This window comes from Oncorhynchus mykiss, chromosome 19 (genome assembly GCF_057628025.1).
Source record: "Oncorhynchus mykiss isolate SJ-2025 chromosome 19, ASM5762802v1, whole genome shotgun sequence".
Lineage (NCBI taxonomy): Eukaryota > Metazoa > Chordata > Actinopteri > Salmoniformes > Salmonidae > Oncorhynchus > Oncorhynchus mykiss.
This window is the reverse complement of record NC_143040.1, coordinates 72321750-72348805: the sequence shown is the minus strand read 5'-3', so window position 1 is coordinate 72348805 and position 27056 is coordinate 72321750. Positions and strand designations below refer to the sequence as shown.

The following is a 27056-nucleotide window of genomic DNA, read 5'->3' as shown; positions in this document are numbered from 1 at the left end:
TTTACCTTTATTTAAGTAGGCAGGTTAGTTAAGAACAAATTCTTATTTTCAATGACGGCCTACTGGGGAACAGTGTCTTGTTCAGGGGCAGAACGACAGATTTGTACCTTGTCAGCTCGGGGATTAGAATTTGCAACCTTTCGGTTACTAGTCCAACGCTCTAACCACTAGGTTACCCTGCCGCCCCAACATTGAATATTGGAGAGGAAGGAAACCGCTCATGGATTTCACCATGAGGCCAATGGTGACTTTAAAACAGTTACAGAGTTTAATGGCTGTGACAGGAGAAAACTGAGGATGGATTAACAATGTATTGTAGTCACTCTACAATACTAACCTAATTAACAGAGTGAAAAGAAGGTAGCCTGTACAGAATAAAAATATTCCAAAACATGCATCCTGTTTGCAACAATGCATTAAAATAATACTGCAAAACATGTGGCAAAGCAATTAACTTTTTGTCCTGAATACAAAATGTTATGTTTTAGGTAAATCATATACAACACATTACTGAGTACCACTCTCCATATTTTAAAGCATAGTGGTGGCTGCATCATGTTATGGGTATGCTTGTAATCTATAAGGACTGGGGAGTTTTTCAGGATAAAAAATAAACAGAATGGAGCTAAGCACAGGCAAAATCCTGAACCTGGTTCAGTCTGCATTCCACCAGACACTAAGATCAACTCACGTTTCAGCAGGACAATAACCTAAATCACAAAGCCAAATCTACACTGGAGTTGCTTACCAAGAAGACATTGAATGTTGCTGAGTGGCCGAGTTACAGTTTTGTCTTAAATTTACTTGAAAATCTATGGCAAAACCTGAAAATCGCTGTCTTAGCAATGATCAACAACCAACTGGACAGAGCTTGAAGAATTTAGAAAATCATAAAATGGGCAAATGTTGTACTATCCAGGTGTGCAAAGCTCTTAGTGACTCACCCAGAAAGACTCACAGCTGTAATCACTCTTACAGATGCACCCAGAAAGACTCACAGCTGTAACCACTCTTAGAGACTTACCCAGAAAGACTCACAGCTGTAACCACTCTTAGAGACTTACCCAGAAAGACTCACAGCTGTAATCACTCTTAGAGACTTACCCAGAAAGACTCACAGCTGTAATCACTCTTAGAGACTTACCCAGAAAGACTCACAGCTGTAATCACTCTTAGAGACTCACCCAGAAAGACTCACAGCTGTAATCACTGCCTAAGGTGATTCTAACATGTACTGTTGACTTAGGAGGTTGAACACTTATCTAATCAAGATATATTAGTGTTTTATTTTTCATGATTTATTTTTTAACAATAGTTAGAATTTTTCTTCTACTTTGACATTACAGAGTTTGTTGTGTAGATCGTTGTCCCCCAAAAAAATGACAATTACTAAACATTTTAATCTCACTTTGTAACACAACAAAATGTGGAAAAAGTCCAGGGCTGTGAATACTTTCATAAGGCATTTTATACGTGTGTGTATGTGTGTGTATGTGTGTGTGTTCGTGTGTGTTCGTGTGTGTGTGTGTGTTCGTGTGTGTGTGTGTATATGGGTGCATGCATGGATGCAAGTGTGTGTGTGTCTGCATGGTTTTTGTGTCTGTCTGTACGGTGTGTGTCTGCAAGGTTTGTGTGTGTCTGCAAGGTTTGTGTGTGTCTGCAAGGTTTGTGTGTGTCTGCACGGTGTGTGTGTGTGTCGGCACGGTGTGTGTGTGTGTGTGTGTCTGCACGGTGTGTGTGTGTGTCGGCACGGTGTGTGTGTGTGTCTGCACGGTGTGTGTGTGTGTGTGTGTGTCTGCACGGTGTGTGTGTGTCTGCACGGTGCGAGTGTGTGTCGGCACGGTTTGAGTGTGTGTCGGCACTGTGTGTGTGTGTGTGTGCAGGGTGTGTGTGTCTGCACGGTGTGTGGGTGTGTGTGTGTCGGCACGGTGTGTGTGTGTGTCCACCTTGACAGGTTCTGCTGTCAGGGTTGAGGAGGAAGCCAGGGTTGCAGGAGCACGAATAGGAGCCTGGCACGTTGGCACACAGCTGCTGGCAGTACCCGTAGCGACACTCATCAATGTCTGGACACAGAGAGATGGAAGTTCAACAATCAATATCTAGACACAGAGAGATGGAAGTTTAACAATCAATATCTAGACACAGAGAGATGGAAGTTTCACAATTAATGTCTAGACACAGAGAGATGGAAGTTTAACAATTAATGTCTAGACACAGAGAGATGGAAGTTTAACAATTAATGTCTAGACACAGAGAGATGGAAGTTTCACAATCAATGTCTAGACACAGAGAGATGGAAGTTTAACAATTAATGTCTAGACACAGAGAGATGGAAGTTTCACAATTAATGTCTAGACACAGAGAGATGGAAGTTTCACAATTAATGTCTAGACACAGAGAGATGGAAGTTTCACAATCAATATCTGGACACAGAGAGATGGAAGTTTAACAATTAATGTCTAGACACAGAGAGATCAATGTCTAGACACAGAGAGATGGAAGTTTAACAATCAATATCTAGACACAGAGAGATCAATGTCTAGACACAGAGAGATGGAAGTTTAACAATCAATATCTGGACACAGAGAGATCAATGTCTAGACACAGAGAGATGGAAGTTTCACAATCAATATCTGGACACAGAGAGATGGAAGTTTAACAATCAATATCTGGACACAGAGAGATCAATGTCTGGACACAGAGAGATGGAAGTTTCACAATCAATATCTAGACACAGAGAGATCAATGTCTAGACACAGAGAGATCAATGTCTAGACACAGAGAGATCAATATCTAGACACAGAGAGATCAATATCTAGACACAGAGAGATCAATGTCTAGACACAGAGAGACCAATGTCTAGACACAGAGAGATCAATATCTAGACACAGAGAGATCAATGTCTAGACACAGAGAGATCAATATCTAGACACAGAGAGATCAATATCTAGACACAGAGAGATCAATATCTAGACACAGAGAGATCAATGTCTAGACACAGAGAGATCAATGTCTAGACACAGAGAGATCAATATCTAGACACAGAGAGATCAATGTCTAGACACAGAGAGATCAATGTCTAGACACAGAGAGATCAATGTCTAGACACAGAGAGATGGAAGTTTAACAATCAATATCTGGACACAGAGAGATGGAAGTTTCACAATTAATGTCTAGACACAGAGAGATGGAAGTTTCACAATTAATGTCTAGACACAGAGAGATGGAAGTTTCACAATTAATGTCTAGACACAGAGAGATGGAAGTTTCACAATCAATATCTAGACACAGAGAGATGGAAGTTTCACAATTAATGTCTAGACACAGAGAGATCAATGTCTAGACACAGAGAGATGGAAGTTTAACAATCAATGTCTAGACACAGAGAGATGGAAGTTTCACAATCAATGTCTAGACACAGAGAGATGGAAGTTTAACAATTAATGTCTAGACACAGAGAGATGGAAGTTTAACAATTAATGTCTAGACACAGAGAGATGGACGTTTAACAATTAATGTCTAGACACAGAGAGATGGAAGTTTAACAATTAATGTCTAGACACAGAGAGATCAATGTCTAGACACAGAGAGATGGAAGTTTAACAATTAATGTCTAGACACAGAGAGATCAATGTCTAGACACAGAGAGATGGAAGTTTAACAATTAATGTCTAGACACAGAGAGATCAATGTCTAGACACAGAGAGATGGAAGTTTAACAATCAATGTCTAGACACAGAGAGATGGAAGTTTAACAATTAATGTCTAGACACAGAGAGATCAATGTCTAGACACAGAGAGATGGAAGTTTAACAATCAATATCTAGACACAGAGAGATGGAAGTTTAACAATTAATGTCTAGACACAGAGAGATCAATGTCTAGACACAGAGAGATGGAAGTTTAACAATCAATGTCTAGACACAGAGAGATCAATGTCTAGACACAGAGAGATCAATGTCTAGACACAGAGAGATGGAAGTTTAACAATCAATGTCTAGACACAGAGAGATGGAAGTTTAACAATTAATGTCTAGACACAGAGAGATGGAAGTTTCACAATTAATGTCTAGACACAGAGAGATGGAAGTTTCACAATTAATGTCTAGACACAGAGAGATCAATGTCTAGACACAGAGAGATGGAAGTTTAACAATCAATGTCTAGACACAGAGAGATGGAAGTTTCACAATCAATGTCTAGACACAGAGAGATGGAAGTTAATGATCAATATCTGGACACAGAGAGATGGAAGTTTAACAATCAATATCTAGACACAGAGAGATGGAAGTTAATGATCAATATCTGGACACAGAGAGATGGAAGTTTAACAATCAATATCTAGACACAGAGAGATGGAAGTTTAACAATTAATGTCTAGACACAGAGAGATGGAAGTTTCACAATCAATGTCTAGACACAGAGAGATGGAAGTTAATGATCAATATCTGGACACAGAGAGATGGAAGTTTAACAATCAATATCTAGACACAGAGAGATGGAAGTTTAACAATTAATGTCTAGACACAGAGAGATGGAAGTTTCACAATCAATGTCTAGACACAGAGAGATGGAAGTTAATGATCAATATATGGACACACAAAGAGACCTGGAACAATCAGGAAAAGCAAAGTTTGACACAGCAAAAAACAAAACTTTAAACATTTACTGTATTTCCACATATAGTAATGATTGACATTTCCGTAATGGTGATATAGCATAGTATCTGTCCTACTCCTAAAATAAAATGATTTCATTGTCTGTAATAGTATATATAGTATATATAATAAACCTCAGAACTTACCATTCGTTACACAACTTTCCCACACACACACACACACACACACACACACACACACACACACACACACACACACACACACACACACACACACACACACAGGTTCTTACCCTGACACTGTCCCCCGACCAGCCAGTAGCCCTCGGTACAGGAGCAGGTGTATCCTCCAGCTGTGTTGATACACACCTGGGTGGGGTTACACTGGTGGGAGTCTGTCTCACACTCATCCATGTCTGCAACAGAGGGACAGAGGGAGGTTGGTTTCGAGTGGGTTAAATGCATCCCTCCTTCCCCAATGGAAAATGTATTTAGGGATGAGACAGGCAGAGAGAGTGGTGAGACAGACAGAGAGAGTGTAATGAGACAGGCAGAGAGAGGGATGAGACAGACAGAGAGAGTGATGAGACTGGCAGAGAGAGTGGTGAGACAGACAGAGAGAGTGATGAGACAGGCAGAGAGAGGGATGAGACAGACAGAGGGAGTGATGAGACTGGCAGAGAGAGTGTCATGAGACAGGCAGAGAGAGTGTAATGAGACAGGCAGAGAGAGTGATGAGACAGACATAGAGAGGGATGAGACAGACAGAGAGAGTGTAATGAGACAGACATAGAGAGTGATGAGACAGGCAGAGAGAGTGTAATGAGACAGGCAGAGAGAGGGATGAGACAGACAGAGAGAAGGATGAGACAGGCAGAGAGAGTGTAATGAGACAGGCAGAGAGAGGGATGAGACAGACAGAGAGAGGGATGTGACAGGCAGAGAGAGGGATGTGACAGGCAGAGAGAGTGGTGAGACAGACAGAGAGAGTGATGAGACAGGCAGAGAGAGGGATGAGACAGACAGAGTGTAATGAGACAGGCAGAGAGAGTGTAATGAGACAGGCAAAGAGAGTGTAAATGTGACAGGCAGAGAGAGGGATGAGACAGGCAGAGAGAGGGATGAGACAGGCAGAGAGAGTGTAATGAGACAGGCAGAGAGTGTAATGAGACAGGCAGAGAGAGTGTAATGAGACAGGCAGAGAGAGGGATGTGACAGGCTGAGAGAGGGATGAGACAGGCAGAGAGAGGGATGAGACAGGCAGAGAGAGTGTAATGAGACAGACATAGAGAGTGATGAGACAGGCAGAGAGAGTGTAATGAGACAGGCAGAGAGAGGGATGAGACAGACAGAGAGAAGGATGAGACAGGCAGAGAGAGTGTAATGAGACAGGCAGAGAGAGGGATGAGACAGACAGAGAGAGGGATGTGACAGGCAGAGAGAGGGATGTGACAGGCAGAGAGAGTGGTGAGACAGACAGAGAGAGTGATGAGACAGGCAGAGAGAGGGATGAGACAGACAGAGTGTAATGAGACAGGCAGAGAGAGTGTAATGAGACAGGCAAAGAGAGTGTAATGAGACAGGCAGAGAGAGGGATGAGACAGACAGAGAGAGGGATGAGACTGGCAGAGAGAGGGATGAGACAGGCAGAGAGAGGGATGAGACAGGCAGATAGAGGGATGAGACAGGCAGAGAGAGGGATGAGACAGGCAGATAGAGGGATGAGACAGGCAGAGAGAGGGATGAGACAGGCAAAGAGAGTGTAAATGTGACAGGCAGAGAGAGGGATGAGACAGGCAGAGAGAGGGATGAGACAGGCAGAGAGAGTGTAATGAGACAGGCAGAGAGTGTAATGAGACAGGCAGAGAGAGTGTAATGAGACAGGCAGAGAGAGGGATGTGACAGGCTGAGAGAGGGATGAGACAGGCAGAGAGAGGGATGAGACAGGCAGAGAGAGTGTAATGAGACAGGCAGAGAGTGTAATGAGACAGGCAGAGAGAGTGTAATGAGACAGGCAGAGAGAGTGTAATGAGACAGGCAGAGAGAGGGATGTGACAGGCAGAGAGAGGGATGAGACAGGCAGAGAGAGGGATGAGACAGGCAGAGAGAGTGTAATGAGACAGGCAGAGAGTGTAATGAGACAGGCAGAGAGAGTGCAATGAGACAGGCAGAGAGAGTGCAATGAGGCAGGCAGAGAGAGGGATGAGACAGACAGAGAGAGGGATGTGACAGGCAGAGAGAGGGATGAGACAGGCAGAGAGAGGGATGAGACAGGCAGAGAGAGTGTAATGAGACAGGCAAAGAGAGTGTAATGAGACATCTGGGTCTCGCCTTGTGCCTTGATACTATATTTATAATTATATAAAATATATGCAACGATTTTCCACCAACAGGTTTCTGTGTCAATGACTTAACTCTTTAAGTCTGAATTCAGGCCATCCTGATTTATAGAGTTAAGTCTGAATTCAGGCCATCCTGATTTATAGAGTTAAGTCTGAATTTCTTGAAGTACGTAAATGTATAAAATTTGGATGATAGCATTATGTGTGCTGTTGATCTGGCTGTTGATCTGGCTGTTGATCTGACTGTTGATCTGGCTGTTGATCTGGCTGTTGATCTGGCTGTTGATCTGGCTGTTGATCTGACTGTTGATCTGGCTGTTGATCTGGCTGTTGATCTGGCTGTTGATCTGACTGTTGATCTGGCTGTTGATCTGGCTGTTGATCTGGCTGTTGATCTGGCTGTTGATCTGACTGTTGATCTGGCTGTTGATTTGGCTGTTGATCTGGCTGTTGATCTGGCTGTTGATCTGGCTGTTGATCTGACTGTTGATCTGGCTGTTGATTTGGCTGTTGATCTGGCTGTTGATCTGACTGTTGATCTGGCTGTTGATCTGACTGTTGATCTGACTGTTGATCTGGCTGTTGATCTGGCTGTTGATCTGGCTGTTGATCTGGCTGTTGATCTGACTGTTGATCTGGCTGTTGATTTGGCTGTTGATCTGGCTGTTGATCTGACTGTTGATCTGGCTGTTGATTTGGCTGTTGATCTGGCTGTTGATCTGGCTGTTGATCTGACTGTTGATCTGGCTGTTGATTTGGCTGTTGATCTGGCTGTTGATCTGGCTGTTGATCTGGCTGTTGATCTGACTGTTGATCTGGCTGTTGATCTGGCTGTTGATCTGGCTGTTGATCTGGCTGTTGATCTGGCTGTTGATCTGGCTGTTGATCTGGCTGTTGATCTGGCTGTTGATCTGGCTGTTGATCTGGCTGTTGATCTGACTGTTGATCTGGCTGTTGATCTGGCTGTTGATCTGACTGTTGATCTGGCTGTTGATCTGGCTGTTGATCTGGCTGTTGATCTGGCTGTTGATCTGGCTGTTGATCTGGCTGTTGATCTGGCTGTTGATCTGACTGTTGATCTGGCTGTTGATCTGACTGTTGATCTGGCTGTTGATCTGGCTGTTGCCCTGACTGTTGATCTGACTGTTGATCTGGCTGTTGCCCTGACTGTTGATCTGGCTGTTGATCTGGCTGTTGATCTGGCTGTTGATTTGGCTGTTGATCTGACTGTTGATCTGGCTGTTGATCTGGCTGTTGATCTGGCTGTTGATCTGACTGTTGATCTGGCTGTTGATCTGGCTGTTGATCTGGCTGTTGATTTGGCTGTTGATCTGACTGTTGATCTGGCTGTTGATCTGGCTGTTGATCTGGCTGTTGATCTGACTGTTGATCTGGCTGTTGATCTGGCTGTTGATCTGACTGTTGATCTGGCTGTTGATCTGGCTGTTGATCTGACTGTTGATCTGGCTGTTGATCTGGCTGTTGATCTGACTGTTGATCTGGCTGTTGATCTGACTGTTGATCTGACTGTTGATCTGGCTGTTGATCTGGCTGTTGATCTGACTGTTGACCTGGCTGTTGACCTGGCTGTTGATCTGACTGTTGATCTGGCTGTTGATCTGGCTGTTGATCTGGCTGTTGCCCTGACTGTTGATCTGACTGTTGATCTGGCTGTTGATCTGACTGTTGATCTGACTGTTGATCTGGCTGTTGATCTGGCTGTTGATCTGACTGTTGACCTGGCTGTTGACCTGGCTGTTGATCTGACTGTTGATCTGGCTGTTGATCTGGCTGTTGATCTGGCTGTTGCCCTGACTGTTGATCTGACTGTTGATCTGGCTGTTGATCTGACTGTTGATCTGACTGTTGATCTGGCTGTTGATCTGGCTGTTGATCTGTCTGTTGATCTGTCTGTTGATCTGGCTGTTGCCCTGACTGTTGATCTGACTGTTGATCTGGCTGTTGATCTGACTGTTGATCTGGCTGTTGATCTGACTGTTGATCTGGCTGTTGATCTGACTGTTGCCCTGACTGTTGATCTGACTGTTGATCTGGCTGTTGATCTGACTGTTGATCTGGCTGTTGATCTGACTGTTGCCCTGACTGTTGATCTGACTGTTGATCTGGCTGTTGATCTGGCTGTTGCCCTGACTGTTGATCTGACTGTTGATCTGACTGTTGATCTGACTGTTGATCTGACTGTTGATCTGGCTGTTGATCTGACTGTTGATCTGGCTGTTGATCTGACTGTTGATCTGGCTGTTGATCTGACTGTTGATCTGACTGTTGATCTGGCTGTTGATGTGGCTGTGACAAAACTACCGTCAGATTTAAAAGCTATGTAGGAATCCCTATCTCTGATTTAAAACATGTGCATTACACAGGCAAAATGAAATACGCGTTGTTTTTAAATTCTCATAAGAATGTTTCAGATGGACTACATGTTCACCCATTAGACGGTTCTCTAATCGAACGTGTTCCCGCATATAAATACCTAGGTATTATGATTGATATGGATTTGATGTTTTTTTTTTTTAAACATATAGATGAGCTGGTTAAAAAGCTAAGATTTAAAGTTGTATTTTTCTACAGAAACAGATGGTGTCTTTCTCTAAGCAGTAGGAAGCAGTTTATTCAGTTAAACGTTTGATCTGTTGTTGATTGTGGTGATATTATTTATCAAAGTGCAGCTGCTAAAACTATTAAACCTTTGGATTCCATCTCCCATAATGCCCTTCGTTTTGTTACAGGTGACAGTTTTTATACTCATCACTGTATCCTGTATCAAAAAGGTTGGCAGGACGTTAAAGACCAAAAATACTCTCTTTTTGTTTATAAGGCGCTACTTCCTAAACTTCCATCTTATCTAACTTTGCTGCTGAAGCATAAACACCTGAGTTGCCTAACACCTGAGTTACCGAACACCTGAGTTGCCTAACACCTGAGTTGCCTAACACCTGAGTTACCTAACACCTGAGTTACCTAACACCTGAGTTACCTAACACCTGAGTTACCTAACACCTGAGTTGCCGAACACCTGAGTTGCCGAACACCTGAGTTGCCGAACACCTGAGTTACCGAACACCTGAGTTACCGAACACCTGAGTTACCTAACACCTGAGTTACCTAACACCTGAGTTACCGAACACCTGAGTTACCTAACACCTGAGTTACCTAACACCTGAGTTACCTAACACCTGAGTTGCCTAACACCTGAGTTGCCAATTTAATTACAGCAAGTTCTCTTAGCTAACCTAGCTAGCTAATGTTTGCTAGCTCAAGTTGACACAAGACATTCCAGTCTGCTCTGGTAAATATCTTGCTGTGCGACCTAGAAAAACCCAGAACATAAAAGATGGGTTTCCCTGTGCTGAAGCCGCCGAGTGACAGAATACACAGAGTGAAATGCCTTCTGGAACATGGGAACTTTCATGTGCTTTAATAGAAAACGTGTATTCCATCCGTAAATACAAATAAAATTGTTAAATTACGAGACTGGTTTAGACCGGGAGATGAGTTTGGATTGGTCTGCCATGTAGCAGCTTCACAGGACTTTTTGAGGTTTCCTAGCGTCTCCACCGAGCTAGGCAAATCTGCTTTTAGTTTAATAAAGCACTGTATTGCTGGAACAAAATTCAAAAAATACGCTTCATCTTGATGTCTTGGTGCCGTTCGGGCGGTTTAGAGTATTGATTTGGGGACGTATTTCTGGAGGAATGTAACTGTTTTCTGGGTGGTTTGTGATGTTTTATTTGTGCTTCCCATGACTGTATTTTTGTATATATATATATATATATACACACACACACACACAGTACCAGTCAAAAGTTTGGACAGACCTACTCATTCCAGGGATGTTCTGTATGCTAGTATTTTCTACATTGTGCAATAATAGTTAAGACATCAAAACTATGAAAATAACTCATGGAATTCTGTAGTAACCAAAAAAGTGTTATACAAATTCTTCAAAGTAGCCACCCTTTGCCTTGATGACAGCTTTGCACACTCTTGGCCTGCTTCCCCTGGAATGCTTTTCTGACAGTCTTGAAGCATTTTCCCCCGCATATGCTGAGCACATGTTGGCTGCTTTTCCTTCCCTCTGCGGTCCGACTCATCCCAAACAATCTCAATTGGGTTGAGGTCGGGGGATTGTGGAAGCCAGGTCATCTGATGCGCTCTCTTTCTTGGTCAAATAGCCCTTACACAGCCTGGAGGTGTGTTGGGTCATTGTCCTGTTGAAAAATGTTTTGATAGTCCCACTAAGCGCAAACCAGCCAACTAACCAAATCAACTAACTTTAAGCACCAGCTGTCAAAGCAGCTCACAGATCACTGCACCTGTACATAGCTCATGTCACGCCCTGACCTTAGAGAGACGTTTTATTTCTCTATTTGGTTAGGTCAGGGTGTGATGTGGGGTGGGCATTCTATGTTCTATTTTCTATGGTTCTGTATTTCTTTGTGTTTTGGCCGGTAAGGTTCTCAATCAGGGACAGCTGTCTATCGTTGTCTCTGATTGGGAACCATACTTAGGCAGCCCTTTTTCCCACCTGTCTTGGTGGGAAGTTAACTTTGTTTATGGCACTTTGCCCTGTAAGCGTCACAGTTGTTTCTTCGTTTGTTGTTTTGTTTAGCGACACTTTAAAAGAAAAGGAAAATGTACGCTCACCACGCTGCACCTTGGTCCGCTTCTTTTGACGGCCGTGACAGCCCATCTGTAAATAGCCCATCCAACTACCTCATCCCCATACTGTTATTTATTTATTTTGCTCCTTTGCACCCCCAGTTTTTCTACTTGCACATTCATCTTCTGCACATCTATCACCCAGTGTTTATTTGCTATATTGTAATTATTTAGCCACTATGGCCTATTTGTTGCCTTACCTCCCTAATCTTACCTCATTTACACATAATGTATATCGTTTTTTCTACTGTATTATTGACTGCATGTTTGTTTACTCCATGTGTAACTCTGTGTTGTTGTTTGTGTCGAACTGCTTTGCTTTATCTTGGCCAGGTCACAGTTGTAAATGAGAACTTGTTCTCAACTAGCCTACCCGGTTAAATAAAGGTGAAATCTTTTTTTATTTTTTTAAAGCCCAAAACAGATGGGATGTCATAGCCTTGCAGAATGCTGTGGTAGCCATGCTGGTTAAGTGTGCCTTGAATTCTAAATAAATTGCTTATAGTACCACCAGCAAAACACCCCCCCCCCCCACAACATCACACCTCCTCCTCCATGCTTCACGGTGGGAACCACAAATGCGTCAGATCATCCATTTACCTACTCTGCGTCTCACAAAGTCACAGCGGTTGGAACCAAAAATCAAAAATTTGGACTCATCAGACCAAAGGACAGATTTCTAATGTCAATTTGTATTTGTATTTATTATGGATCCCCATTAGTTCCTGTCAAGACAGCAGCTACTCTTCCTGGGGTTTATTATGGATCCCCATTAGTTCCTGTCAAGACAGCAGCTACTCTTCCTGGAGTTTATTATGGATCCCCATTAGTTCCTGTCAAGGCAGCAGCTACTCTTCCTGGGGTTTATTATGGATCCCCATTAGTTCCTGTCAAGGCAGCAGCTACTCTTCCTGGGGTTTATTATGGATCCCCATTAGTTCCTGTCAAGACAGCAGCTACTCTTCCTGGAGTTTATTATGGATCCCCATTAGTTCCTGCCAAAGCAACAGCTACTCTTCCTGGGGTTTATTATGGATCCCCATTAGTTCCTGTCAAGACAGCAGCTACTCTTCCTGGGGTTTATTATGGATCCCCATTAGTTCCTGTCAAGACAGCAGCTACTCTTCCTGGAGTTTATTATGGATCCCCATTAGTTCCTGCCAAGGCAGCAGCTACTCTTCCTGGTGTTTATTATGGATCCCCATTAGTTCCTGCCAAAGCAACAGCTACTCTTCCTGGGGTTTATTATGGATCCCCATTAGTTCCTGTCAAGACAGCAGCTACTCTTCCTGGAGTTTATTATGGATCCCCATTAGTTCCTGCCAAGACAGCAGCTACTCTTCCTGGGGTTTATTATGGATCCCCATTAGTTCCTGCCAAAGCAACAGCTACTCTTCCTGGGGTTTATTATGGATCCCCATTAGTTCCTGTCAAGACAGCAGCTACTCTTCCTGGAGTTTATTATGGATCCCCATTAGTTCCTGTCAAGGCAGCAGCTACTCTTCCTGGGGTTTATTATGGATCCACATTAGTTCCTGTCAAGACAGCAGCTACTCTTCCTGGAGTTTATTATGGATCCCCATTAGTTCCTGCCAAGACAGCAGCTACTCTTCCTGGGGTTTATTATGGATCCCCATTAGTTCCTGTCAAGACAGCAGCTACTCTTCCTGGGGTTTATTATGGATCCCCATTAGTTCCTGCCAAAGCAACAGCTACTCTTCCTGGGGTTTATTATGGATCCCCATTAGTTCCTGCCAAGGCAGCAGCTACTCTTCCTGGGGTTTATTATATATCCCCATTAGTTCCTGCCAAAGCAGCAGCTACTCTTCCTGGGGTTTATTATGGATCCCCATTAGTTCCTGCCAAAGCAGCAGCTACTCTTCCTGTGGTTTATTATGGATCCCCATTAGTTCCTGCCAAGACAGCAGCTATTCTTCCTGGGGTCCAGCAAAATGAAGGCAGTTTATACAATTTTAAAACATTACAATACATTCACAAATTTCACAACACATTGGGTGCCCTCAGGGCCCTACTCCACCACTACCACATATCTACAACACACTGTGTTCCCCTCAGGCCCCTACTCCACCACTACCACATATCTACAACACACTGTGTGCCCTCAGGGCCCTACTCCACCACTACCACATATCTACAGTACTAAAGTACTAAATCCATGTGTATGTATAGTGCATATGTTATTGTGTGTGTGTGGTGTGTGTGTGTCTGTGTGTGGTGTGTGTGTGTGGTGTGTGTGGTGTGTGTGTGTGGTGTGTGTGTGTGTGGTGTGTGTGTGTGTGTGTGTGTGTGTGTGGTGTGTATGTGGTGTGTGTGTGTGTTGTGTGTGTGTGTGTGTGTGTGTGTGTGTGTGTGGTATGTGTGTGTGTGTGTGTGTGTGTGTGTGTGTGGTGTGTGTGTGTGTGGTGTGTGTGTGTGTGTGTGTGTGTGTGTGTGTGTGTGTGTGTGTGTGTGTGTGTGTGTGTGTGTGTGTGTGTGTGTGTGTGTGTGTGTGTGTGTGTGTGTGTGTGGTGTGTGTGTGTGGTGTGAGTGTGTGTGTGTGTATGGTGTGTGTGTGTGGTGTGAGTGTGTGTGTGTGTGTGTGTGTGTGTGTGTGTGTGTGTGTGTGTGTGTGTGTGTGTGTGTGGTGTGTGTGTGTGTGTGGTGTGTGTGTGGTGTGTGTGTGGTGTGTGTGTGGTGTGTGTGTGGTGTGTGTGTGGTGTGTGTGTGTGTGTGTGTGTGTGTGGTGTGTGTGGTGTGTGTGTGTGGTGTGTGTGTGGTGTGTGTGTGGTGTGTGTGTGTGTGTGTGTGGTGTGTGTGTGTCTGTGTGTGTGGTGTGTGCGTGTGGTGTGTGTGTGTGGTGTGTGTGTGTGTGTGTGGTGTGTGTGTGTCTGTGTGTGTGGTGTGTGTGTGTGGTGTGTGTGTGTCTGTGCATCCCCGTGTTTTTTAAATATAATTTTACAGTTTCCTGATGTGGAATAGAGTTCCATGTAGTCATGGCTCTATGTAGTACTGTGGATTAGAGTTCCATGTAGTCATGTCTCTATGTAGTACTGTGGAATAGAGTTCCATGTAGTCATGGCTCTATGTAGTACTGTGGAATAGAGTTCCATGTAGTCATGGCTCTATGTAGTACTGTGGAATAGAGTTCCATGTAGTCATGGCTCTATGTAGTACTGTGGATTAGAGTTCCATGTAGTCATGGCTCTATGTAGTACTGTGGAATAGAGTTCCGTGTAGTCATGGCTCTATGTAGTACTGTGGAATAAAGTTCCATGTAGTCATGGCTCTATGTAGTACTGTGGAATAGAGTTCCATGTAGTCATGGCTCTATGTAGTACTGTGGAATAGAGTTCCATGTAGTCATGGCTCTATGTAGTACTGTGGAATAGAGTTCCATGCAGTCATGGCTCTATGTAGTACTGTGGAATAGAGTTCCATGTAGTCATGGCTCTATGTAGTATTGTGGAATAGAGTTCCATGTAGTCATGGCTCTATGTAGTACTGTGGAATAGAGTTCCATGTAGTCATGGCTCTATGTAGTACTGTGGAATAGAGTTCCATGTAGTCATGGCTCTATGTAGTACTGTGGATTAGAGTTCCATGTAGTCATGGCTCTATGTAGTACTGTGGATTAGAGTTCCATGTAGTCATGGCTCTATGTAGTACTGTGGATTAGAGTTCCATGTAGTCATGGCTCTATGTAGTACTGTGGAATAGAGTTCCATGTAGTCATGGCTCTATGTAGTGCTGTGGAATAGAGTTCCATGTAGTCATGGCTCTATGTAGTACTGTGGAATAGAGTTCCATGTAGTCATGGCTCTATGTAGTACTGTGGAATAGAGTTCCATGTAGTCATGGCTCTATGTAGTACTGTGGAATAGAGTTCCATGTAGTCATGACTCTAGTACTGTGGAATAGAGTTCCATGTGGTCATGGCTCTATGTAGTACTGTGGAATAGAGTTCCATGTAGTCATGGCTCTATGTAGTACTGTGGAATAGAGTTCCATGTAGTCATGACTCTAGTACTGTGGAATAGAGTTCCATGTGGTCATGGCTCTATGTAGTACTGTGGAATAGAGTTCCATGTAGTCATGGCTCTATGTAGTACTGTGGAATAGAGTTCCATGTAGTCATGGCTCTATGTAGTACTGTGGAATAGAGTTCCATGTAGTCATGGCTCTATGTAGTACTGTGGAATAGAGTTCCATGTAGTCATGGCTCTATGTAGTACTGTGGAATAGAGTTCCATGTAGTCATGGCTCTATGTAGTACTGTGGAATAGAGTTCCATGTAGTCATGGCTCTACGTAGTACTGTGGTCCTCCCATAGTCTGTTCTGGACTTGGGGACTGTGAATAGACCTCTGGTGGCATGTCTTGTACATTTAGAACCGTCCTCCCACCCCAGTACATTTAGAACCGTCCCCCACCCCAGTACATTTAGAACCGTCCCCCCAGTACATTTAAAACCGTCCCCCCACCCCAGTACATTTAGAACTGTCCCCCCACCCCAGTACATTTAGAACCGTCCCCCCACCCCAGTACATTTAGAACTGTCCCCCCACCCCAGTACATTTAGAACCGTCCCCCCAACCCAGTACATTTAGAACCGTCTCCCCACCCCAGTACATTTAGAACTGTCCCCCCAGTACATTTAGAACTGTCCCCCCACCCCAGTACATTTAGAACCGTCCCCCCACCCCAGTACATTTAGAACCGTCCACCCATCCCAGTACATTTAGAACTGTCCCCCACCCCAGTACATTTAGAACTGTCCTCACACCCCAGTACATTTAGAACTGTCCCCCCAGTACATTTAGAACCATCCCCCCAGTACATTTAGAACTGTCCCCCACCCCCGCACATTTATAACTGTCCCCCCACCCCAGTACATTTAGAACTGTCCCCCCAGTACATTTAGAACTGTCCCCCACCCCAGTACATTTAAAACTGTCCCCCACCCCAGTACATTTAGAACCGTCCCCCCACCCCAGTACATTTAAAACTGTCCCCCACCCCAGTACATTTAGAACTGTCCCCCACCCCAGTACATTTAGAACCGTCCCCCACCACAGTACATTTAGAACTGTCCCCCACCCCAGTACATTTAGAACTTTCCCCCCAGTACATTTAGAACTGTCCCCCACCCCCGCACATTTATAACTGTCCCCCACCCCAGTACATTTAGAACTGTCCCCCACCCCAGTACATTTAGAACTTTCCCCCACCCCAGTACATTTAAAACTGTCCCCCAACCCAGTACATTTAGAACCGTCCCCCAACCCCAGTACATTTAAAACTGTCCCCAACCCCAGTACATTTAAAACTGTCCCCCACCCCAGTACATTTAGAACCATCCCCCACCCCAGTACATTTAGAACCGTCCCCCACCACAGTACATTTAGAACTGTCCCCCACCCCAGTACATTTAAAACTGTCCCCCACCCCAGTACATTTAGAACCGTCCCCCCACCCCAGTACATTTAAAACTGTCCCCCACCCCAGTACATTTAGAACCGTCCCCCACCCCAGTATATTTAGAACCGTCCCCCACCACAGTACATTTAGAACTGTCCCCCACCCCAGTACATTTAGAACTTTCCCCCCAGTACATTTAGAACTGTCCCCCACCCCAGTACATTTAGAACCGTCCCCCCAGTACATTTAGAACTGTCCCCCCAGTACATTTAGAACTGTCCCCCCACCCCAGTACATTTAGAACCGTCCCCCCACCCCAGTACATTTAGAACTGTCCCCCACCCCAGTACATTTAGAACCGTCCCCCCACCCCAGTACATTTAGACCTGTCCCCACCCCAGTACATTTAGAACCGTCCTCCCACCCCAGTACATTTAGAACTGTCCCCCACCCCAGTACATTTAGAACTGTCCCTTAACCTTGATAGGTGGTAGAAAAGTCACTAATGATCGTGAAGTAACCTTGTTAGGTGGTAGAAAAGTCACTAATGATGGTGAAGTAACCTTGTTAGGTGGTAGAAAAGTCACTAATGATCGTGAAGTAACCTTGATAGGTGGTAGAAAAGTCACTAATGATCGTGAAGTAACCTTGTTAGGTGGTAGAAAAGTCACTAATGATGGTGAAGTAACCTTGTTAGGTGGTAGAAAAGTCACTAATGATCGTGAAGTAACCTTGATAGGTGGTAGAAAAGTCACTAATGATCGTGAAGTAACCTTGATAGGTGGTAGAAAAGTCACTAATGATCGTGAAGTAACTTTGTTGATTCTACCCAATATTATGTTTCACAAAATATGCAGTTGCTATAGGTCCGTGTCACATCAACTGAATGTATTGTGCTTAATGTAGTATGCTATAGTTCCCACTGATTGCACGTAAAGAACTGTAATTCTGTGTATTACGCTAGATTAAAGACTAACGTTCTGGGTGAAATTCATGTAACTTCCCCTTAAACAGGTTCACACAGTACCCCATAATCACCACATGACATTACATTTCCTTATGTGGATATATTACAAATCAAAATTCCAAACTGTTCATGGTTCTCAGACAATGAAGTCATTTTATATAGAAGGGGAGGGAGGGAGGGCAGGGAGGGAGGGAGAGCAGGGTGGGTGAGAAGTCAGCTAAGCAAAGTGTTCTTGTTTAAAGAGGCAGCTGTGATAAATAGGGGTTAGGGTTTAGGGTTTAGGGGTTAGGGTTAGGGTTAGGGGTTAGGGTTAGGGTTGGGGTTAGGGGTTAGGGTTAGGGTTAGGGGTTAGGGGTTAGGGGTTGGGGGTTTAGGGGTTAGGGTTAGGGGTTAGGGGTTAGGGTAAGGGGTAAGGGTTAGGGTTAGAGTTAGGGTTAGTCAGCGTCACAGATGGCACCCTCATCCCTGTATAGTACATGTAGAGCTCTGGTCTAAAGTAGTGCACTATATAGGGAATAGGGCTCTGGTCTAAAGTAGTGCACTATATAGGGAATAGGGCTCTGGTCTTCAACCATACGACCTAGCTATAGTAACCTTCCTTCAACCATATAACCTCCCTATAGTAAACCTCCCATCAACCATATAACCTCCCTAATGTAAACCTCCCTTCAACCTAGCTTTAGTAAGAAACCTTCAACCATTCATGTATTACTTAATCAATTGATAAAGCTGTCGAAGGAAAATGACGTCTGGATGTGTAAGTTAGGACTGTTGTGTAAATGCGTTAGTCCACACAAAGAAAGTTTGAATTTAAAACTAAGTCGTCTCCAATCCTACTTCAGTGTTCTAGTCAAAGAATATAAGAAAATTCCTTGGTTCTAGTGTTTGGTGAGCACAGAATTGCACAACGGTGCCAACAGCTGGATGGGAGGTTACAAATGTGCAAGGCAGTCTACAAACCAGTACTTAAGGTTAACGATAACGACGCTCTAAAAATGTGTGGTTCAACAAGGGTTCTTCTAAGATCCTCAAAGTTATTTGAAGAACCTTAGGGTTCTAAGGTTCTTAGAACCCCAACCCCATAGAAGGTGGGGTTCATCGAGGAACCTCCTTAGTTGGTGGAGATTCTTGCAGGAACCTCCTTAGTTGGTGGTGGTTCTTGTGGGAACCTCCTTAGTTGGTGGGGGTTCTTGTGGGAACCTCCTTAGTTGGTGGGGGTTCTTGTAGGAACCTCCTTAGTTGGTGGGGGTTTCTTGCAGGAACCTCCTTAGTTGGTGGGGGTTCTTGTGGGAACCTCCTTAGTTGGTGGGAGTTCTTGTGGGAACCTCCTTAGTTGGTGGGGGTTCTTGTGGGAACCTCCTTAGGTGGTGGGGGTTCTTGTGGGAACCTCCTTAGTTGGTGGGGGTTTCTTGCATGAACCTCCTTCGTTGGTGGGGGTTCTTGTGGGAACCTCCTTAGCTGGTGGGGGTTCTTGCGGGAACCTCCTTAGTTGGTGGGGGTTCTTGTGGGAACCTCCTTAGTTGGTGGGGGTTCTTGTGGGAACCTCCTTAGCTGGTGGGGGTTCTTGCGGGAACCTCCTTGGTTGGTGGGGGTTCTTGTGGGAACCTCCTTAGTTGGTGGGGGTTTCTTGCAGGAACCTAACTGCCCAACTGAAACATTTGGATTTGAAAGAACAGCAGGTGCAGCCACTTAAACTCAATTTAAGGCAAGGTTTGTCCCTTGTATGATCTAAATTGATACTGTTTCATGATGATACCATCTATCTTTATAAAAACAGAAAAGGGTAAGAATATGTAGGCTATAGGAATATGTTGAAGGCTGTATTGGGTGCAGATGACTAAACTTGTCACGACTTCCACTGCAGGTGGCTCCTCTTCCTGTTCGGGTGGCGCTCGGCGGTCGTCGTCGCCGGTCTACTAGCTGCCACTGAAGATGGCTCCTCTTCCTGTTCGGGCGGCGCTCGGCGGTCGTCGTCGCCGGTCTACTAGCTGCCACTGAAGGTGGCTCCTCTTTCTGTTCGGGCGGCGCTCGGCGGTCGTCGTCGCCGGTCTACTAGCTGCCACTGAAGATGGCTCCTCTTCCTGTTCGGGCGGCGCTCGGCGGTCGTCGTCGCCGGTCTACTAGCTGCCACTGAAGGTGGCTCCTCTTTCTGTTCGGGCGGCGCTCGGCGGTCGTCGTGGCCGGTCTACTAGCTGCCACTGAAGGTGGCTCCTCTTCCTGTTCGGGCGGCGCTCGGCGGTCGTCGTCGCCGGTCTACTAGCTGCCACTGAAGGTGGCTCCTCTTCCTGTTCGGGCGACGCTCGGCGGTTGTCGTGGCCGGTCTACTAGCTGCCACTGAAGGTGGCTCCTCTTCCTGTTCGGGCGGCGCTCGGCGGTCGTCGTCGCCGGTCTACTAGCTGCCACTGAAGGTTGCTCCTCTTCCTGTTCGGGCGGCGCTCGGCGGTCGTCGTCGCCGGTCTACTAGCTGCCACTGAAGGTTGCTCCTCTTCCTGTTCGGGCGGCGCTCGGCGGTCGTCGTCGCCGGTCTACTAGCTGCCACCGATCCCCTTTTCCTTTTCTGTTCGTTGTGTCTTAATGGTTGCACCTGTTTTGCGTTTGAGTTTTGATTCAGGACTATTTAAGCCTGTTAGGCCCGCCTGTTCTTTTGTGCGGGCTTGTTTTCTGTTCGTCTAGGTTGGTCGAGTGTCGTGTTCCCTGTCTGTTTGTGCCCAGTTTTGGGTTGGACACTTTTTTGATTATTGCCTGTTGTTTTGGGCGTTTATGTTGGATACCGCCATGAAGTTGTGTTTCCCCCATTATCCTCTGCTCTCAGTGATTAACTCCGCCCCCCCCCACAGCTCCTGGCTGTGTGACATAACTGCTTCCTTCAGTGTCTGCAGGTAAACAGACGAGGAGACGAGGAGACGAGGAGGCATACAAAGGTACTACCTTTCAAATGTCCTTGTTTATGAAAGAAAATAACATTTTAAATAACATTAAAATAACATCAAATTGATCGGAAATAGAGTGTAGACACTGTTAATGTTGTAAATGACTATTGCAGCTGGAAACAGCAGATTTTTTTATGGAATATCTACATAGGTCGTACAGAGGCCCATTATCAGCAACCATCACTCCTGTGTTCCAATGGCACGTTGTGTTTATCATTTTAAAAAGGCTAATTGATCATTAGAAAACCCTTTTGCAGTTATGTTAGCACAGCTGAAAACTGTTGTTCTGATTAAAGAAGCAATAAAACTGGCCTTCTTTAGACTCGTTGAGTATCTGGAGCATCAGCATTTGTGGGTTTGACTACAGGTTAAAAATGGCCAGAAACAAAGTACTTTCTTCTGAAACTCGTCAGTCTATTCTTGGTCTGAGAAATGAAGGCTATTCCATGGCGAGAAATTGACAAGAAACTGAAGATCTCGTGCAATGCTGTGTACTACTCCTTTCACAGAACAGCGCAAACTGGCTCTAACCAGAATAGAAAGAGGAGTGGGAGGCCCCGGTGCACAACTCAGCGTTGTAAATAATAATAATAACTATAAGTAAAAAATGAGTATGGCTGTTGTCGCCAGCCACAAAATACTGTATCTGTGCTTGTCTGTTGCATACTGTATCTGTGCTAGTCTGTTGCATACTGTATCTGTGCTAGTCTGTTGCATACTGTATCTGTGCTAGTCTGTTGCATACTGTATCTGTGCTAGTCTGTTGCATACTGTATCTGTGCTTGTCTGTTGCATACTGTATCTGTGCTAGTCTGTTGCATTCTGTATCTGTGCTTGTCTGTTGCATACTGTATCTGTGCTAGTCTGTTGCATACTGTATCTGTGCTAGTCTGTTGCATACTGTATCTGTGCTAGTCTGTTGCATACTGTATCTGTGCTAGTCTGTTGCATACTGTATCTGTGCTAGTCTGTTGCATACTGTATCTGTGCTAGTCTGTTGCATACTGTATCTGTGCTAGTCTGTTGCATACTGTATCTGTGCTAGTCTGTTGCATACTGTATCTGTGCTTGTCTGTTGCATACTGTATCTGTGCTAGTCTGTTGCATACTGTATCTGTGCTTGTCTGTTGCATACTGTATCTGTGCTAGTCTGTTGCATACTGTATCTGTGCTAGTCTGTTGCATACTGTATCTGTGCTAGTCTGTTGCATACTGTATCTGTGCTAGTCTGTTGCATACTGTATCTGTGCTAGTCTGTTGCATACTGTATCTGTGCTAGTCTGTTGCATACTGTATCTGTGCTAGTCTGTTGCATACTGTATCTGTGCTTGTCTGTTGCATACTGTATCTGTGCTTGCCTGTTGCATACTGTATATGTGCTTGCCTGTTGCATACTGTATCTGTGCTTGCCTGTTGCATACTGTATCTGTGCTTGCCTGTTGCATACTGTATCTGTGCTTGTCTGTTGCATACTGTATCTGTGCTAGTCTGTTGCATACTGTATCTGTGCTAGTCTGTTGCATACTGTATCTGTGCTAGTCTGTTGCATACTGTATCTGTGCTAGTCTGTTGCATACTGTATCTGTGCTTGTCTGTTGCATACTGTATCTGTGCTAGTCTGTTGCATACTGTATCTGTGCTAGTCTGTTGCATACTGTATCTGTGCTTGTCTGTTGCATACTGTATCTGTGCTTGTCTGTTGCATACTGTATCTGTGCTTGTCTGTTGCATACTGTATCTGTGCTAGTCTGTTGCATACTGTATCTGTGCTTGCCTGTTGCATACTGTATCTGTGCTAGTCTGTTGCATACTGTATCTGTGCTTGCCTGTTGCATACTGTATCTGTGCTAGTCTGTTGCATACTGTATCTGTGCTTGCCTGTTGCATACTGTATCTGTGCTTGCCTGTTGCATACTGTATCTGTGCTTGCCTGTTGCATACTGAATCTGTGCTTGCCTGTTGCATACTGTATCTGTGCTTGCCTGTTGCATACTGTATCTGTGCTAGTCTGTTGCATACTGTATCTGTGCTTGCCTGTTGCATACTGTATCTGTGCTTGTCTGTTGCATACTGTATCTGTGCTAGTCTGTTGCATACTGTATCTGTGCTAGTCTGTTGCATACTGTATCTGTGCTTGTCTGTTGCATACTGTATCTGTGCTAGTCTGTTGCATACTGTATCTGTGCTTGTCTGTTGCATACTGTATCTGTGCTAGTCTGTTGCATACTGTATCTGTGCTAGTCTGTTGCATACTGTATCTGTGCTTGTCTGTTGCATACTGTATCTGTGCTTGTCTGTTGCATACTGTATCTGTGCTAGTCTGTTGCATACTGTATCTGTGCTTGTCTGTTGCATACTGTATCTGTGCTTGTCTGTTGCATACTGTATCTGTGCTAGTCTGTTGCATACTGTATCTGTGCTAGTCTGTTGCATACTGTATCTGTGCTTGTCTGTTGCATACTGTATCTGTGCTTGTCTGTTGCATACTGTATCTGTGCTTGCCTGTTGCATACTGTATCTGTGCTAGTCTGTTGCATACTGTATCTGTGCTTGTCTGTTGCATACTGTATCTGTGCTTGTCTGTTGCATACTGTATCTGTGCTAGTCTGTTGCATACTGTATCTGTGCTTGCCTGTTGCATACTGTATCTGTGCTTGTCTGTTGCATACTGTATCTGTGCTTGTCTGTTGCATACTGTATCTGTGCTAGTCTGTTGCATACTGTATCTGTGCTTGCCTGTTGCATACTGTATCTGTGCTTGTCTGTTGCATACTGTATCTGTGCTTGTCTGTTGCATACTGTATCTGTGCTAGTCTGTTGCATACTGTATCTGTGCTTGCCTGTTGCATACTGTATCTGTGCTAGTCTGTTGCATACTGTATCTGTGCTAGTCTGTTGCATACTGTATCTGTGCTTGCCTGTTGCATACTGTATCTGTGCTAGTCTGTTGCATACTGTATCTGTGCTTGCCTGTTGCATACTGTATCTGTGCTTGCCTGTTGCATACTGTATCTGTGCTAGTCTGTTGCATACTGTATCTGTGCTTGCCTGTTGCATACTGTATCTGTGCTTGCCTGTTGCATACTGAATCTGTGCTTGCCTGTTGCATACTGAATCTGTGCTTGCCTGTTGCATACTGAATCTGTGCTTGCCTGTTGCATACTGTATCTGTGCTTGCCTGTTGCATACTGTATCTGTGCTTGCCTGTTGCATACTGTATCTGTGCTAGTCTGTTGCATACTGTATCTGTGCTAGTCTGTTGCATACTGTATCTGTGCTAGTCTGTTGCATACTGTCTCTGTGCTTCGCCCACCTGACCCTCGAGGCAGTCTGTCAGTATGGTAGGAACAGTATCTGTGCTGAGGCAGTCTGTCAGTATGGTAGTAACAGTATCTGTGCTGAGGCAGTCTGTCAGTATGGTAGTAACAGTATCTGTGCTGAGGCAGTCTGTCAGTATGGTAGTAACAGTATCTGTGCCGAGGCAGTCTGTCAGTATGGTAGTAACAGTATCTGTGCTGAGGCAGTCTGTCAGTATGGTAGTAACAGTATCTGTGCTGAGGCAGTCTGTCAGTATGGTAGGAACAGTATCTGGGCTGAGGCAGTCTGTCAGTATGGTAGTAACAGCATCTGTGCTGAGGCAGTCTGTCAGTATGGTAGTAACAGTATCTGTGCTGAGGCAGTCTGTCAGTATGGTAGTAACAGTATCTGTGCTGAGGCAGTCTGTCAGTATGGTAGTAACAGTATCTGTGCTGAGGCAGTCTGTCAGTATGGTAGTAACAGTATCTGTGCTGAGGCAGTCTGTCAGTATGGTAGTAACAGTATCTGTGCTGAGGCAGTCTGTCAGTATGGTAGTAACAGTATCTGTGCTGAGGCAGTCTGTCAGTATGGTAGTAACAGTATCTGTGCTGAGGCAGTCTGTCAGTATGGTAGGAACAGTATCTCTCTGCTAATAGGTAACAGACAGATGGAGGTCTCTCTGCTAATAGGTAACAGACCGATGGGGGTCTCTCTGCTAATAGGTAACAGACTGATGGGGGTCTCTGCTAATAGGTACCAGACTGATGGGGGTCTCTCTGCTAATAGGTAACAGACAGATGGGGGTCTCTGCTAATAGGTAACAGACTGATGGGGGTCTCTCTGCTAATAGGTAACAGACTGATGGGGGTCTCTCTGCTAGTAGGTAACAGACTGATGGGGGTCTCTCTGCTAATAGGTAACAGACTGATGGGGGTCTCTCTGCTAATAGGTAACAGACAGAGGTGGGTCTCTCTGCTAATAGGTAACAGACTGATGGGGGTCTCTGCTAATAGGTAACAGACTGATGGGGGTCTCTCTGCTAATAGGTAACATACTGATGGAGGTCTCTGCTAATAGATAACAGACTGATGGGGGTCTCTGCTAATAGGTAACAGACTGATGGGGGTCTCTCTGCTAATAGGTAACAGACTGATGGGGGTCTCTCTGCTAATAGGTAACAGACTGAGGGGGGTCTCTCTGCTAATAGGTAACAGACTGATGGGGTCTCTGCTAATAGGTAACAGACTGATGGGGGTCTCTCTGCTAATAGGTAACAGACTGACGGAGGTCTCTATGCTAATAGGTAACAGACAGAGGTGGGTCTCTCTGCTAATAGGTAACAGACTGATGGGGGTCTCTCTGCTAATAGGTAACATACTGATGGAGGTCTCTGCTAATAGATAACAGACTGATGGGGGTCTCTGCTAATAGGTAACAGACTGATGGGGGTCTCTCTGCTAATAGGTAACAGACTGATGGAGGTCTCTATGCTAATAGGTGACAGACAGAGGGGGGTCTCTCTGCTAATAGGTAACAGACTGATGGGGGTCTCTCTGCAAATAGGTAACAGACTGATGGGGGTCTCTCTGCTAATAGGTAACAGACTGATGGGGGTCTCTCTGCTAATAGGTAACAGACAGAGGTGGGTCTCTCTGCTAATAGGTAACAGACTGATGGGGGTCTCTGCTAATAGGTAACAGACTGATGGGGGTCTCTCTGCTAATAGGTAACATACTGATGGAGGTCTCTGCTAATAGATAACAGACTGATGGGGGTCTCTGCTAATAGGTAACAGACTGATGGGGGTCTCTCTGCTAATAGGTAACAGACTGATGGGGGTCTCTCTGCTAATAGGTAACAGACTGAGGGGGGTCTCTCTGCTAATAGGTAACATACTGATGGAGGTCTCTCTGCTAATAGGTAACAGACTGATGGGGGTCTCTGCTAATAGGTAACAGACTGATGGGGTCTCTGCTAATAGGTAACAGACAGATGGGGGTCTCTCTGCTAATAGGTAACAGACTGACGGAGGTCTCTATGCTAATAGGTAACAGACTGATGGGGGTCTCTCTGCTAATAGGTAACATACTGATGGAGGTCTCTGCTAATAGATAACAGACTGATGGGGGTCTCTGCTAATAGGTAACAGACTGATGGAGGTCTCTATGCTAATAGGTAACAGACAGAGGTGGGTCTCTCTGCTAATAGGTAACAGACTGATGGGGGTCTCTCTGCTAATAGGTAACATACTGATGGAGGTCTCTGCTAATAGATAACAGACTGATGGGGGTCTCTGCTAATAGGTAACAGACTGATGGGGGTCTCTCTGCTAATAGGTAACAGACTGATGGAGGTCTCTATGCTAATAGGTGACAGACAGAGGGGGGTCTCTCTGCTAATAGGTAACAGACTGATGGGGGTCTCTCTGCAAATAGGTAACAGACTGATGGGGGTCTCTCTGCTAATAGGTAACAGACTGATGGGGGTCTCTCTGCTAATAGGTAACAGACAGAGGTGGGTCTCTCTGCTAATAGGTAACAGACTGATGGGGGTCTCTGCTAATAGGTAACAGACTGATGGGGGTCTCTCTGCTAATAGGTAACAGACTGATGGAGGTCTCTGCTAATAGATAACAGACTGATGGGGGTCTCTGCTAATAGGTAACAGACTGATGGGGGTCTCTCTGCTAATAGGTAACAGACTGATGGGGGTCTCTCTGCTAATAGGTAACAGACTGAGGGGGGTCTCTCTGCTAATAGGTAACATACTGATGGAGGTCTCTCTGCTAATAGGTAACAGACT

The 27056-nt window shown here is 44.9% G+C and overlaps 1 protein-coding gene across 1 annotated transcript in view; it reads right to left on the bottom strand.

Moving 5' to 3' along the window:
• The window catches only part of fbln5 (fibulin 5), a 61017-nt gene that overhangs the window by 23605 nt on the left and 10356 nt on the right, over positions 1-27056 (bottom strand). The window contains exons 5-6 of the mRNA XM_090211685.1: positions 4912-5034; positions 1947-2063 (exon numbers count right to left, since the gene is read on the bottom strand). Of these exons, the coding sequence (XP_090067811.1) occupies positions 1947-2063; positions 4912-5034 (240 nt within the window). The remainder of the gene's footprint in view (positions 1-1946; positions 2064-4911; positions 5035-27056) is intronic.